At 35.6% G+C, this 15407-nt stretch overlaps 1 protein-coding gene across 25 annotated transcripts in view; it reads right to left on the bottom strand.

The window, feature by feature from the left end:
* The window catches only part of MEF2C (myocyte enhancer factor 2C), a 186091-nt gene that overhangs the window by 82509 nt on the left and 88175 nt on the right, over positions 1 to 15407 (bottom strand). For all 25 annotated transcript variants that reach the window (XM_033179178.1, XM_033179169.1, XM_033179168.1 and 22 more), the window contains one exon: positions 3427 to 3630. In XM_033179178.1, the coding sequence (XP_033035069.1) occupies positions 3427 to 3630 (204 nt within the window). The remainder of the gene's footprint in view (positions 1 to 3426; positions 3631 to 15407) is intronic.

Here is a 15407-nt window from a genome sequence, read left to right as displayed (position 1 = left end):
CAGATTCCAACTGAATTTCAATAGTCTGACAAGCTAACATTTTGGGTAAATATCCCAGTCTACTTGTCAGAGTTAAGTAAAATGAACTTTCTTCAAGGGAAGTGCTTTTAATACAATAACTGTTTTTGTTTTTTTAACCAATGGATTAAAAATTTAACACATTTACTAAATCTGGCATATTTATATATTGTATCTAAACAGATATTCAAGCTGCATTATAATATAATAGTAAAAAAATCGATCTCAGTCTGTTAAGCCTTTGTGAGTCTTTATGCCATTGTGTGGAGTAGTGTTAATTATCAAGCAAAGACATGATAATTACGCAGAGCCTTTTTGCTAAAAGAAGGAATCTTTTTCAACACCCACGCACTGCAGCTTCCTATGACCCTGTAGCACTACTCTGGTATGGCCCAGAAATTTGTATTTCTGTCTAAATACTAGAACTTTTATTATTTCTATCTCTCCCCATACCTTTTCTTCTTGTGAGTAAACTGTTTTTAGAGGGTAAGGAAGAGGGGTAATGGTCCAAATGGGAAACATAAAACTAATGACCCTTCATGAAACATATTATGCTCCTCATTAAACTTACTCAGTTAAATGTATTCCATTAAATTAAAATAAATAGGATTTAAAATTTTACCCAGGAGTAGTAAACTATCTTAACTTTCAACTTTATGTTAGATCCATTCTAAGAACGAATTCAAATCCCTGATGTATCATAGGTCTTTGGCCTCCAACACAATTTATGAACTAGTGCTGCAGAGGTTTTCAAATTTAGTGTGTCTAAGAATTACTTGGGGAACTTTCTTTCTTTTTTTTTGAGACAGAGTCTCACTGTGTCGCTCAGGCTGGAGTGCAGTGGCGGGATCTCGGCTCACTGCAAGCTCCGCCTCCCGGGTTTACACCATTCTCCTGCCTCAGCCTCCCGAGTAGCTGGGACTACAGGCGCCCGCCACCTCGCCCGGCTAGTTTTTTGCATTTTTTAGTAGAGACGGGGTTTCACCGTGTTAGCCAGGATGGTCTCGATCTCCTGACCTCGTGATCCGCCCGTCTTGGCCTCCCAAAGTAATGGGATTACAGGCTTGAGCCACCGCGCCCAGCCTACATGTATTGCTTTTTTTAGAAAAATTATAATCTTGCAAAAGCACTTTCAAATTCAATGCCTTCATTTTTGACATGAGAAAACTTCAGCCCAGAGGGGTACCCAACTCACCACATAGCACAAAAGTGCAAGACAAGGATTCAAATGAAAAACAATGACTCTTAACCCAGTGCTGTTTTTGTGGCATTTAAAGAAGTCTGACTTTCAAATATCCACCTATCAAAAAATAATAAGTTTTCATACAATATATGAAGTGGGTTTTGTTGTTGTTGTTGTTAAAGAGACAGGGTCTTGCTCTGTCACTTAGGCTGGAGTGCAGAGGCACAATCTCGGCTCACTGCAGCCTTGACCTCTCAGGCTCAAGCCATTTTCCCCCTCAGCCCCCCAAGTAGCTGGGGCCACACATGCGTGCCACCATGCCTAAATACAAAAAATTTTTGTATTTTTTTTTTTGTTGCAGAGATGGAGTTTTGCGATGTTACACAGGCTGCTCTCAAACTCCTGAGCTCAGGCAATCTGTCCACCTAGGCCTCCCAAAGTGCTGACATTATAGGCGTGAGCCACCGCACCTGGCCAATATATGAAGTTTTAAGTTGCCGTCAAGTCATATAATATATTCCTAAGAAAAACCCTCAGAAGATGAATGTTCTAGGTTTTAAACTCCTTTAAGAAAGCAAATTTTAGAAGTGAACATATTTTTCAATTGGCTCATTATGGTTCTACTGCATTTCACACGACATTAAGGACTAGCACAGTTCCAGTCTAATGATAAATTCCAACTCAAATTCTTTTGTTACCCTGACTTTTGTTATAATGGTTTTAGCAATGAGATGGGAGTTTTGAGTAAATAGGTGTTTTGTTTTTTGAATTTATTTTACATATGTATTAGTGCACACACACACAAGCAGTGTTCACCTTCATATTTTTGTACTTTCACATTTATATGCAAATAAAAAACTAAAATGCATAGGTCAATTTTATTAGTGATCTTAAATTTCAAGATCAAGGCAAACACACAATTCAAATTATCAATGAAAAACTAAAATAATGCCTAGTGATTTAAGCACATATCACACTAGATCTATTTATCATTCACTTTTGTTTCTCTGAAATTATTTCCTTGGTCTTGTTAGGCAAAAATAAAATACAACAATTAGCTCAATACTTTTGAAAAACTTTCAAATAAAAGCAAAGAAATGAGAATTAGTCTTAGACAACTGTAACAGGTAGAAGGGAAATGGATGTGGGAGGCATATTCATTTGATCAGGATTAGCACTACATTTTTTCACAATATGGAACCAGTCTAAGTAATGGCAAGAATGACGTGTACTCTGGCAAACTGACTCGAGTACATACTTTTGAAACACTTATTAATTTTCTTTTCATTCTGAGAAAGCAGGCACAATCTAGAGAAGCCAGAGTAGACAAATAGATAAAGAAAATAGGCAGATGGGAACCATTCTTATTATACCTCTTCCTTCTTGGTTTCACAGTCTTAGTCATTGCTCATGAAGGGCACTACAAAGTATTTAAATAGGATAGATGCTGAAAATCTTTAGAAAGTTCCAGCCAAAACTGTACGGTATGTTACTTATGCTAACACATCTAAAACATTTTTTACTTTAGACATCATACTCATTTATTTTTGGCACAATAAAACAATTTTTTAAATCTGACATTGATTAAACACTGAGGTAACATTTAGAAATTCATTTTCATCTGATTTCTGATTCTGTGTATATTAACAGTTTTCATTGATATGTAAAAGATATAATTTTTAGGAAAAAACATTTCTAGGAGAATAATTGCCTTTACTCTTCCACCAAGAAGGCATTCAGAATAATGAATTACAAAGAGGAGGCATAAATCGAAAAACTGAAAGTGTAAGGTTGGGGTGAGTTCATTTTTAAATACACTTTTTCTTTGATGATGCTGGGAAACTATTATATACCTAAAAGAAATGATCAGAAGTCTCTAAAAAATGGATGAGCTATTCCCTGGCAAGAGTTTCCAACCATGGTGTCCTGATATGCAGCTGTGGACAATGACCACTTGCAAAAGATAAAGCAAATAGTTTGACACTGGTACTTGATTTCTAGCAAAGACCAGATCTACATGGTCTCTATCATCATATCACTCTAACTTTTGAGGGGAAGAGAAAAGGTGGAGTAAGAATTGGGATCGATAATAATCCTGGGTCTAGCTATGGGACTTTATGAACATCTTAGGAAAAAGAACATGATGTGAATATGTGTGTGTGCCGGGGGAGGTCCAAACACCCCGGCTTGCAGAGGCTTGGGGCTCACCACGCATGCTCTCTCACCTCCACGATGTCTGAGTTTGTCCGGCTCTCATGCGGCTCGTTGTACTCCGTGTACTTGAGAAGCACTTTGTCCATGTCGGTGCTGGCATACTGGAACAGCTTGTTGGTGCTGTTGAAGATGATCAGCGCAATCTCACAGTCACACAGCACACTCAGCTCGTAAGCCTTCTTCATCAACCCAAATTTCCTCTTTGTAAATGTCACCTGGAAAAAAGAAAGCAGCCAAGATTTTTTAAAAAATATTCATGCATGTGTGGTTTTTTCTTTTCTTTTTTCTTTTCCTTCACAAAACAATGCTGTGTAGTTGTCAGAGCCCTTGGGCACTAACACATTTAGAAAGAAAGCAAATAAATCTAAAATTAATTTCTGCTTATCATTTGAAAATGTGTGATTTCTAGCTTGCTGCTGAATGTGAGACTCTAAATGCAAGATTTAATGTAGGGTATTTTAATGAAGGTGACCAGGGAATTGGTCATGTTTCTTTGAGCAAGTTAAGATTTAAAAAAAAAAACTAATTTCAGCATGGTTAACATATTTCCCAATTAATAATTAGCTTGGAGCTTGTTTTTGACTATTTGAAGAGTGGACATGACATTATGAACTTAGCATTTTAGATCTGTGTTCAAACAAGGCTTAAAATTGTCTACTCTCATGTCATTTAATTGAAAACACTTGAAGATGACTGTGCTCTCAGAGGATGTCGTATTCTGTTTTCTAGAAACCCAGCAGGGCATTGGGAAGTCCGTTAGCCATCATATGCTTAGGGTTTTGGTTTCATTCTTCTGTGTATCTTTCTTCTTCTCTCAGGTCAGAAACTGTATTGTTAATGCCACCATTTTCTTCTTTTAATCTAATCTATTACCAAAACCCATAATTCCTTTCCTCAAAGTATTTCTCAGGTTCATAATATTTCCCAGGCGACTCTATCACTCATGTCCTTATCACTTCAATTTTGGGCAGCCTAGCAGCTTCCTGTCCTAGATGATCTCCCTGCCTGGAACCATTCCTTCCTCAATTCATCTCAAACCGCAAAGCCTCACTCTTCCTACTGTCTTTTTCCTGATGAGCTGTCTACAGCCGCTCCCTCCCTGGCTTTGAAAACTTCCTACCTGCCAATCCTACCAAATGCAAAAATATATTTCACTCTTCCCCATTTCAACTCTCTTCTAATTGAACTTCAGCTTGTTGCTCCAGTCTGGATACTGAAAAGGTGTGAACAGTCTCAATTATAAACCTTTATATGGTCCACTGTTCCCCAGCAGGTATTCATTCTGTACAGTACTGTTCCTATCAAACACTCCTTAAGAGAAAAGTTCAATGGCCTAATATGTTTGGAAAATGAGGCACATTGGTATGTTAAAGGCTACGAAACCTTTTAAACTTTAACTTGCTTTTCAAACCTATTGCTGACATATTGTTTGTTTCTCTGCATGTTTATTTTGAGGATCATTTACTATCACTCTTCAGAACTAGGTTTTTGAGGCACATATTCTGGGAAAAGCTACTTTACTTAATTAAGCTATTGTTTTCAGAAGGAACTATTTACACTTTTTTCATACCTTCAAATCCAAACCACCTTGCAGAGTCCAGCTCATTTTATCCACCACAGATTTGTGTGTAATTCCTAATTGCATATTCCTACGCTTCATCTTTCTTTTTGTCTCCAGACACCCAATACATGTCCTCCAGTTCCACACCTGTCTAAACATCCTGGAATCCCAAATCCTCCAAAGCTCAACCTCATTATCTTCAGTCTAGAATCTGTTACCCCTTTTGGAATCCCCATCTCACCATAAACTCAGACATCCAAACTAGAAACCTCAGAGAGAACTCTGAATCCCGGCCCGCCTCCTTCTCCCACTCCCCACCCTCCCGTACAACTAAATAGATTTATGTTGACAAGGACTGTGGGCTAGCAGGCAGAAAACCTGACTTCCCAGTCTCTTCATTCCTCCACATTTTGTTAATTATTATCTTACTTATCACCTTTTATTTTTCCTTAATGTTACAATTACATTTTATATTTTCAAATATACACAATATACAAAATATATACAAAAATGTACAAAATTAAAAAATATACAAAACTGTGTATATTTTCCTATGTGATTTGTTTAACCTCTCTTCCACTACAGTGCATGCCCCACAAGGGCATATGCCATTTTTATTTTGCTCACTACTTTATCCCCAGTGCTTAGACCAGTAGACATGTATGGGCACATGGTAAAAATCTATGGTACAAACAAATGATAGGGGAAACCATTATGTGAAGTCTTTAGAAAGATACAAGTTGATGTATGTTATATATGTAATAAATTTTGCCATGAAATGTTTTTAACAATTCATATGCAAACTTTTTTAAACAATACATATATTCCTTACTTAATAATAATTATATTATCACATTGACATTGAAGGTAGTATGGTAGAAAGCAAAGAACATAGGGTTTGTATTCAGAGAACTCTGAATTTGAATGCTGCATTTGCTAGCCATGTGACATTCACTTAAAAACTTCTTTTATGTTTGTTTTTTGAGACAGGGTCTCCCCCTGTCACCCAGGCTGGAGTGTAGTGGTACTAGTATTGCTTACTGCAACCTCCACTTCCCAGGGTCAAATGCTCCTCCTGCCTCAACCTCCCGAGTAGCTGGGACTACAGGCGTGCACCAACATGTTCTGGCTTTATCTTTATTTTCATTTATTTTTAGTAGAAACGAGGTTTCCATATGTTACTTGGGCTGGTCTCAAACTTCTGAGCTCAAGCGATCCTCCCGCTTAAGCCTTTCAAAGTGCTAGGATTACAGGCATAAGCCACTGTGCCTCGCCTTACTTTAAATAAAGTTCTTTGAGTTTGATTTTTTTCGCATCTGTAAAACAGAGATTTATACCTACTCTTAGGGTTGTTGTGAGGATTGTATCCAATAATGTGTGTATAGTATTGAGTATAATGCTTAGAGTAGGTGCTCAATAAATATTAGTTCCCGTAAATTTCTTAGTTGACTTAACTGAAAAAGAACTAGCAGAATATACTCATCTTGGTGACTTGAAGAGTCTACCAATTACGACTATTTGAGGATGTTATTATGTTTGATAGAAAGATAAAGCTGAGCTATCGAAAGATAAAGCTGTAGTGACCATCCTTTGGAAAATAAGGCATTTAGGTATTTACTAGCCCATATCAACTAGTCAATATTTACTCAGTTACGTTATTTACGTTTCAACTTGGATAATTCTTCTTTCTTGTAATTGTCAGTGTTTTACCTTCTATTTCATCTTTATTGATTGTCTTTCTAAAGTACTTCTGATAAAATATAGCCAGTGTTTTATTTTCATATCTGATTATAATACTACTTTAGAAAAGTTTATTCTGTTTTATTCAGATGAGTCATAACTGATATTAAGGATGGGTTGAAAACTAACTTTTTGGAATGACTAAATAAACATAATAATCATTAATTACACAGAGCTGTACTGAATGTCTTTTAATATTTCTTTTAGATCCAATTTTGATATGAAACTATACCTGCATATTGGCATTTTATTTAGTGAAATAGGCTACAGAATACGTTCATTACAGAAGGCACTGACCTAGACTACTTTCATATATCTAAAACCACTTTTAATCAAACTTCATGACCACAAACTGCATGTGGAATGTCTCAATACAGTATGGTTTCTGTTGTACTCAGACCTCAGGATTTTGCACGTTACAACACTCATAATCTAAGTACATTTCAGTACAGAAATATCATTAATGCCACTATTTGTGTTTACTTTTAGTGCTCCTAAATTTTTGTGTAACCAAATAGGCTGCTAGATAATGCATACTTATTTAATAATACCTGTCAAAGAAGTCAGTGCACATAGCTTCTTCTGCAATTTAAAACTGCAAACTGGAATGATGATTGTATTAAAGCATGTAAGAAAATATCTTCAAAATCTACTCTTAATTGCCCTAAATTTAATTCTGCATTATGTTCATAATCTTCATAGCATACTCAAAATGTATTTTATAATGCTTTTTCACATTGTTCATGGTTAGATAAAATTATTTTTAAGCATTAGGCTTTCTAAAGAGATCTGGAATATTACTCTTCATTTAAAATATGCCACTCAATGACAAAGATTTCAATTCTGAGCTTTTATACTTAAATAATGCGTTGTGATGATTACATTTTTCTTAACTTGATAATAGTTTGTAATGGGGGACAAGTCCATATTTCTTTTTAAATAACATGTTTGGAACCTTAGGTGAGGCAGAAAGAGGTTTTTACAGTAGTTAGGCAAAGAGTCACTCTTTTCCAGGATTTACGTAAGTCAACATGTTATTAAATTAAAGAGACTTAATGCGTGATATAGCGTAGAAAGCAGAACTACTCTGTAAGTTTTTTATTTTGTGTTTTTTCTTTATCTTTTTCCATCTTTAAATAGCCCCAAATGTGATGATGGTATGTTAAGTTTTTTAGTGGCCCTGACTTTTAAATCCTAGAATAAGGACAGATATCATACATCTTATGTTGATAATGGCTCTAGAATCTATTAGGTATGAAGGAAAAACAGAAATTAGAATTTGAAATTTGAGAAAAGAAACATTCATTATATGCAGCACCTTACAAACCAGTTACTAAAAATTTAAGAAAGTCTATTCACAAAAGTGTAAAAATAATTTGGCTAAGTTTTATGGAGCATTTTCTGCATGTCAAACATTATGCTAAGCAATATTTATTGAATATTCTCTATGTCAGACATTTGTGCTAGGTACTGTGGGTTCCATTATATAAAATAATATCTCCTTTGTTCATATCAGTTCCTTGTGGCTGGAGAAAAAGTCATTTAATTCCATAACGTTTAAAAGGAATTTTCTTTATTTGGAACAAAATGCATGACTTGGCCAACAAAGTTGTATTTTCAGTCAGGTCTAATAATCTGAATTCGTATTTTTATCTAGAGTTGAGTGAATTCAGTTATTGAGTTAGAAAAATAATAATAGATGTAAATTCAGTCAAGATGAGTATGAAATGAAATCTACCTTACTGGTTATTTCTAATCTTGACTTGGTGAAAGCTGATTGTGGTATTACTCCCATCTCTCCTTTTCCACCTGGCCACTGGATGCGCCCATCATGCTGTAAGGCTTACTAAATGCCAACTTCTTTCTCTGATGCTTTCCTTGTCACATTCAGATAAAACTCATTCCTTTCTCACTGTAGTCCTCCAGCACTTTTTCAAATCTTTATTATCAGACGTACTCCACTATTACAAAGTTGGTTTTCTCTTCTGCCAGATTTGAATTCCCCAAAGACCCTCACTCAGGCCTCTCACAGACTCTGACCAGTGGCCACTCAATGAACCTTTGTTGAATGAGTAGATTATGGAATGGAAATACTCCATTTTGAAGTCTGAATGTTTCGGTATAATTTTATGTTAGAGTAGACACTTTTTACTTGCCTTTTAAATAATTTAATCTCCCAAAAATAAGAGATTTTGGACACATATACCTTTATTTTACTACAATGTTTAGCTTATTAGTGACACAAATCTTAAGATAAAGTAATTATATTATCTTGGAATTTATAATAAAGAAGGTAAATGATGTCTGCAGAGAAATATATATGCAAATATGCTGTAGACCTCAAGAAAAATGTACTTCAAAAAGTTCAGAGAAAAGTTTTTTCTTTTTTATCCCTTGCCTGGATGACTCATCATGAAAGATGAAAAAGTCTGAAGATAAAAATTTAATTTTACAATCACAGGATACAGAAAGAATGGGGAGGATCCATGGGTTCAGGATGACTGAGTTTGTTCAGCAAAAATGTATTCAACTTTCTGATGAGTTCAGATTTTCAAAGAATAAGCATTTGGAAAAGTGATGAAATCCTCATGCACAATTTGAGACTTGATGGTAGTAATTTAGCTGATTTAAATATGGCTGTTGAACTATAATTAATGAGGCCGACTTAATTGATCAATGTTAAGTTTATCAAAAAGCCTCTAGTAAAGTGCCATGGAGTTCAGTACTTTTCCCATCCCAGGAAACATTTTTGTCATTGGTTTAGATGGGAATATAAGAAGGCAGGCTTATCAGATCTGCATGCAATGTAAATCTGGGTGCTTGAGCAAACACAGTAGGTGATAGAGTCTATATCCATAGTGCCTTCTACAGCCTTTAGAAAGCTGGGTCACAATCAAGATGACTCAAATGGAGGTAATTTTAAAGTCCACATTCATATTTTTAAAAAACAATTACAAAAGGTCAGGTTGGAGAAAATTATGGAATTTTGGAAAACAATCTAAAGTTTTAGTGTTCTATAGTGGTAATTAATGATTCTACTGATCTTTTTGTTTGTCAGAACCATCTTTGGTAGTGTATTCAGTTCTGAAGGTTACATTTTAAGAAGGCACTGACAAAATTAGAGCATCTACAGGATGGTAAACTGACTGATGTAGGGTCTGAGAACAATTTTGCATGAGGAACCACTGAGAGAATCTGGAATGTATAACTCAGAAAAAATAGAATTAAAAGTGAAATGCTAAACATTTTCTAAGATCTGAAGCATATGCCCGTGTGAAGAGGCAAAATTAGTAAGCACTGTTGAAAATCATAAAGAGGTTCAAAACAAGGGAACCTAAATTGAGAGCAAGTTGGTTTCTAGGTTCTGACAGTAAATCAAAGCTACTTTTGTATAGAGTCTGCAGCCAACTCTGCCCTCAGACGCTCTGGTCATTCCCACTACAGCCACTGAGAACCACATACATGCACTAGTGGGCACAAACTAGTTCTATATTTATGGATGTTTATTTTAATTTCAGAAAATGGGAAGAATTTTAGTTGGTAGTAAATACAGGTCTGCTTACAGTTAGAATAAAAAAGGTGGGCCTCTGATTTACACAGGCAATGTAAATAACAAGTTCTAAAAACAGAGAAGGAGTCCTGTATCATTTCCTACAGGGTAGGGAAATTAGTTTGACTACTGTGCAATGGAAAGGGCATTTCATAATCTTTCTCCACATCACACACTAGTGATGAGAACTGCCTAAGAGTGGACCTAGTCTCACCAAGCAGGAAGCAGCTCATTTCTGAATATGTTCACATACAGCTGCATATCCAGGAAGGTGTACAAGGGGTTCCTGAATTAAGCAGGAAGTTGAACTAGAGACCTTTAAAATATTTATTCTAATTTTTAGATATTCCTAATCTATGCCTAGGTATCATAGAGCTTTGAGTTAAGAGTCAATGGCAATATGGTTCACCAAGCATGCACCCTACAGAATCTCCTATGTTTTAGTTACTCAATCCCACCAATACATTGTCACCTCTAATTTCCATATTTCAAGAAATAAAATAACTTTTTTGTAGCTAGAAGAGACACAAAAGACTGTAAAGAATTAGACAACGTTAAATGATGGACATACTGAAAATGCACAGAAAAATAATTACCCAGATTGATAAAATAGAAAATTCACATTATTAAAGAAATTTTAAAGAAGCAGGATATATGCATCATGACTGGAGCAGTGCAATGTAGAAAGAAAAACATAAAAATTGAAAATCAAGTCCCAGCTCTGCCTTTTATGAGCTGTGTGCCCTTGCGTAAAATGGCTTAACTTACCTGAACCCCAGTTTCCTCACCTGGAAAGTAGAGGTAATAATAGGCATCATATAGAATTTTATGAGAGGTCAAGTAGGGGATATAATACAAGTGTAAACTAACTTGTTAACTGTGAAACACTTTACAAGGTAAGTAGTATCTTCTCTGATGCACCAGGCTTGGTCGCGCCTTGAAACATACTGTAAAAGACTGGTCTCCTAGGACCGACTGTCAGCTTGTGTTACCATTATTTACTTAGGTCTAGATTAGAGTATCTCTCTCAGCTATATCCCAGCTTTTCTTGAGTACCTGGGCCATCTTTTATTCATTGTTGTAATGTGACATCCAATAATAATACTTGGCTAAATAAATATATGTTGATAGAATGAATAGATATATGAACAGAGGAATTATAGTGTTTTTCATAATTCAAAATGAATAGCTGAAAATAAATTTCTATGGATGCTCAGACTATGTCAACAAGAAGTTTGCTACTGAGAGAGGGCAATTTCACATACTTGTTTTATTTTTTTTGTGTGTCATTTTAACTTACTGTAAAAACTTACATTTGGTAAAATTAATCAGGAGAAAAACTGGACTGGGTCAAATTTTATGTGTGGGTTTGTTGGTGCAAGTGAAGCATATCATATTTCTTATTTTTTTTTTAGATAACAGTGTTGCTTATTTGATGATTTTTTCTAAGAAGCTCAAAGATGTTATAATAAATTATCTCCCTACATTCGACAGTATCTCTTTGAACTTATTCTTTAGCACAGTTTATCATCCCTATTTTTCAGATGAATACTTTAAACAACGACGTGAATTTCCTTATCCAAGGTCCCCAAACTTGTTCCTGGATGGATTAGAAAACCAACCCTCTTCACACAAAATGCATCTTTCTTTCTGTTAGTTGGTGTTCCTTCCCTCTTTTAGATAACTATGGATTTTAGGGGCTGAAGTTCAGCTCAATATCGACCCAGTCAACTGTTTATCGAGCAATGCGCAGGCACTGTCATTTGTAATGTTACATTAAGAACCATCAGAAATTCTGGTAAGTACAAGCACAGTAATGCATAACATATTAATTAATGTAAGGACTGCTTTCTGGGTTAAAGTCAAAAAATAATACTAAGAACACTAAATTGAGAGCAAGTTGGTTTCTAGGTTCTGACAGTAAATCAAAGCTACTTTTGTATAGAGTCTGCAGCCAACTCTGCCCTCAGACGCTCTGGTCATTCCCACTACAGCCACTGAGAACCACATACATGCACTAGTGGGCACAAATTAGTTCTATATTTATGGATGTTTATTTTAATTTCAGAAAATGGGAAGAATTTTAGTTGGTAGTAAATACAGGTCTGCTTACAGTTAGAATAAAAAAGGTGGGCCTCTGATTTACACAGGCAATGTAAATAACAAGTTCTAAAAACAGAGAAGGAGTCCTGTATCATTTCCTACAGGGTAGGGAAATTAGTTTGACTACTGTGCAATGGAAAGGGCATTTCATAATCTTTCTCCACTCCACACGACTGCCCCCTCCCTCATCCTCCCAGGCCCGGCCCCATTCATAAAATCACCTCAGAAGAACTTTCCTGCCATATTTACTATGGTAGTTCTTGCACCTTACAGGAAAGAGTTCTGATAGAAAAGGACTGTTAGAAACGGCAGCTACTCACATCTATAATAATAATTGAGGCCCAATTCCAAATTGCCTCAGACATATCACTAAGAGAAGGAACAAAAATCTCATCTATGGGTCCCAAATACTTCTTTCCACCAATCAGAATATTTTTAGCCTAATCTTAGTTGAACATTATGGTCCTCAATGAATGGATAATTTTTTATGGTTTTATTTTCACCATTCTTTAACTCATAAATAGTAGTTTCTTTGTTTTAAGACGTGTTTGGGACTTATATACCCAGCTAATTCTGTTTTCAAAGGTTTGAGGTTTTATCATTTTTTTTCCCTCCAAATAGAGTCATGATAAATATAACCCTCATTCTGTGAAAGTATTTCAGGTCGACTCCTCCTCCTCATCCCCCCACCTAGATAATCTCTCAGTTTCCTCCCAGTTGAGGAAACAGAATGACTAATGAGTGACAGATGGACAGTTCACAGATACAATACACTCTGTAATCCAGGAGCCACAGGTCTTCCTATGTGTTTAAAGGGTTAGGGCTGGAGTCAAGAGTCTGCAACGACAATCTTTAATTGGGAAAAAGGGAAATGCCCTCCTAAATGCTCTTTCTCTACCTCCCTTGTTCCTGACAGTAAGTAATGGCACAAGTGTTCTAAAGTATTCCTCTTCAGTTTTATTTTGTTTAATTCACTCTGTCATTAGAAAGGCTTGTGAGCTTTAGGCCCGATGATTACTCTCGGTGGGAGGAAGCAGTGCCTCTGCAGACTTGTGTTCTAGACAAGTGTTCCTTTATACAATGACGGGGCCTGCCATCGTAAATGAAAGGCTCTTTAAAGGGCAGCGAGGGACTCTTTTAAGCAGACTGCTACCACGTGCTTGTAACCCTCCAGCATAACTTGCGAGGATGAGACAGCAGTGTGTTCTGCTGCAAAGGGGACTATTGTCCTCATTACCCTCAAGCAAATTGAGCCTCGTTTCACTGAAATATAGTAGTATTTCCAAAGGATTTTCAAGCAGTAGTTCCTAAAATTCTGAACATGATAAAAGGATTAAAATGGGGGCTTAGAGTGTGGAATTTAGAACTCTACCAATCCCTCACCATAAGTCAACATCCCAAATCCCAAAATAAAACTCTAAATCTTATGCACTGGATGAAAAAATAATAAATCACAATTAGATCTAAATTAAATAATCAAATGCACATTAATAAAACAAGTGTTTAACAAACTCACAAGAGTTTGAGTTTTAAAATTTGTGACAGCTAAATTCTGATACATTTGTCTACATGAGGAAAAGGAAGAAGGATGACTGAAAATTATTAACTTGATCAGGATTTAAGAGATTTTACTGTGGCCCATTTTAAGGCCTCGGAATGTTTTGCCTTTTGAAAAGGGGACTAACACAGCAGGCTTCACATTTTTTATATGTGCTGCTCAGATCTGCCTGGTTCGTTAAAGGGTTGATTTTCATTCTAAATCCAATCTGCAGATGCAGTCATAAAATCAATACCTCTGTTTCTCCGTATCTCATCTACATAAGAGATATCATTTGAATCTGAGAAGAATCAAATAAACCAGATTAAAATTTTGGGGGCAAAAACATGTTTACTAGTTCAACAAAGCCAAATGTATCTAAAGGAAAGGTCAAAGGATACTTCATTCCCTGCTGAGCAAATGCTCAGGAAGCACATTTGTCTACATTTTCCTGTCATAACAGGAAGAGTGTAACTTCTTCCTTTCCACAATAGCTTAGGTTTTACCTCCTAACTCCAATATTTTCTCCCCCAGGGCTTTCCAAATCAATCCTTGCAAGACAGAAGGCTGTCTCCGTTATAGTTTCCAAACAGTTACATTTGTTGAAATGTTATTTAAGTGTTAGTGATTTCTTCAGTTAAACTGTTACAATTTAAAATTAAAAGTCAAATTTCCAAACATTTAGATTGGTTCTCTAATTCTTATTAAAGGTCCAACATATTTCAAAAGAAACACAAATACACATTACATATTATGAAAATTTAATTTATTTCCTTAGTGATGTCTAATTTACTTATATTTTTAAAAATTTTTGCCCAAAGCCATTATCCTCAGAAAAAATAAATGTTTCCAAACTACCTCCAACAAGAATACATTGGGATGTAAACTTTAAAAATACTTTTACATAATAATTTTTGAAGTAGTTTCATTTTGAACTAAATGTTAAAGAAGTTCAGACTGCAGAGGACATGGCTTTTGAAACAATTAGCATCATGTCTTTTAATCTACAGTTTGGAAGAAACTTCTGGGTTTATGTGGTCTATTTATAATGTAATTATTTTTAGTGTTGGCTTCTCAGTAATACAATGTCACACAGTTTGTGCATTTGCAAAGCTAAAGGTGACTTGTAGCAGACAGAGTGGTGTGTGTATGCATTCCCAGAGGTGAAAGGGGCCATTCAGCGTCAACTTTCTACACAAAATGATATACAATAAATAAAAGCATTAGATTCTTTTTAAATTACAGTTTTAAGTAGAAATTATGTGAGATACACAAATTAGAAATGGAAACAATAAAAACCCTTGAGGCCCTCAAGTTCAAAGAAGAGTGACAGAATTCTACAAGAGACAATTACTCTTTTCCTTGTGAAAATTTTGGCCTTTCTCAGATTTCCTACCAAAGGAAAGTGAATGAATGAGATTGACGGGGGTTGGAGCAATATCCTTCTGGCAGTAAAGGAGTAGATCTAGCTGACATAAATATAAACTACAATGCACCAAAT

This window comes from Trachypithecus francoisi, unplaced genomic scaffold (assembly GCF_009764315.1).
Source record: "Trachypithecus francoisi isolate TF-2019V2 unplaced genomic scaffold, Tfra_2.0 Lachesis_group2, whole genome shotgun sequence".
Taxonomy (NCBI): domain Eukaryota; kingdom Metazoa; phylum Chordata; class Mammalia; order Primates; family Cercopithecidae; genus Trachypithecus; species Trachypithecus francoisi.
Note: the sequence above shows the minus strand (reverse complement) of the source record. Positions and strands in the feature narration are given on the sequence as shown.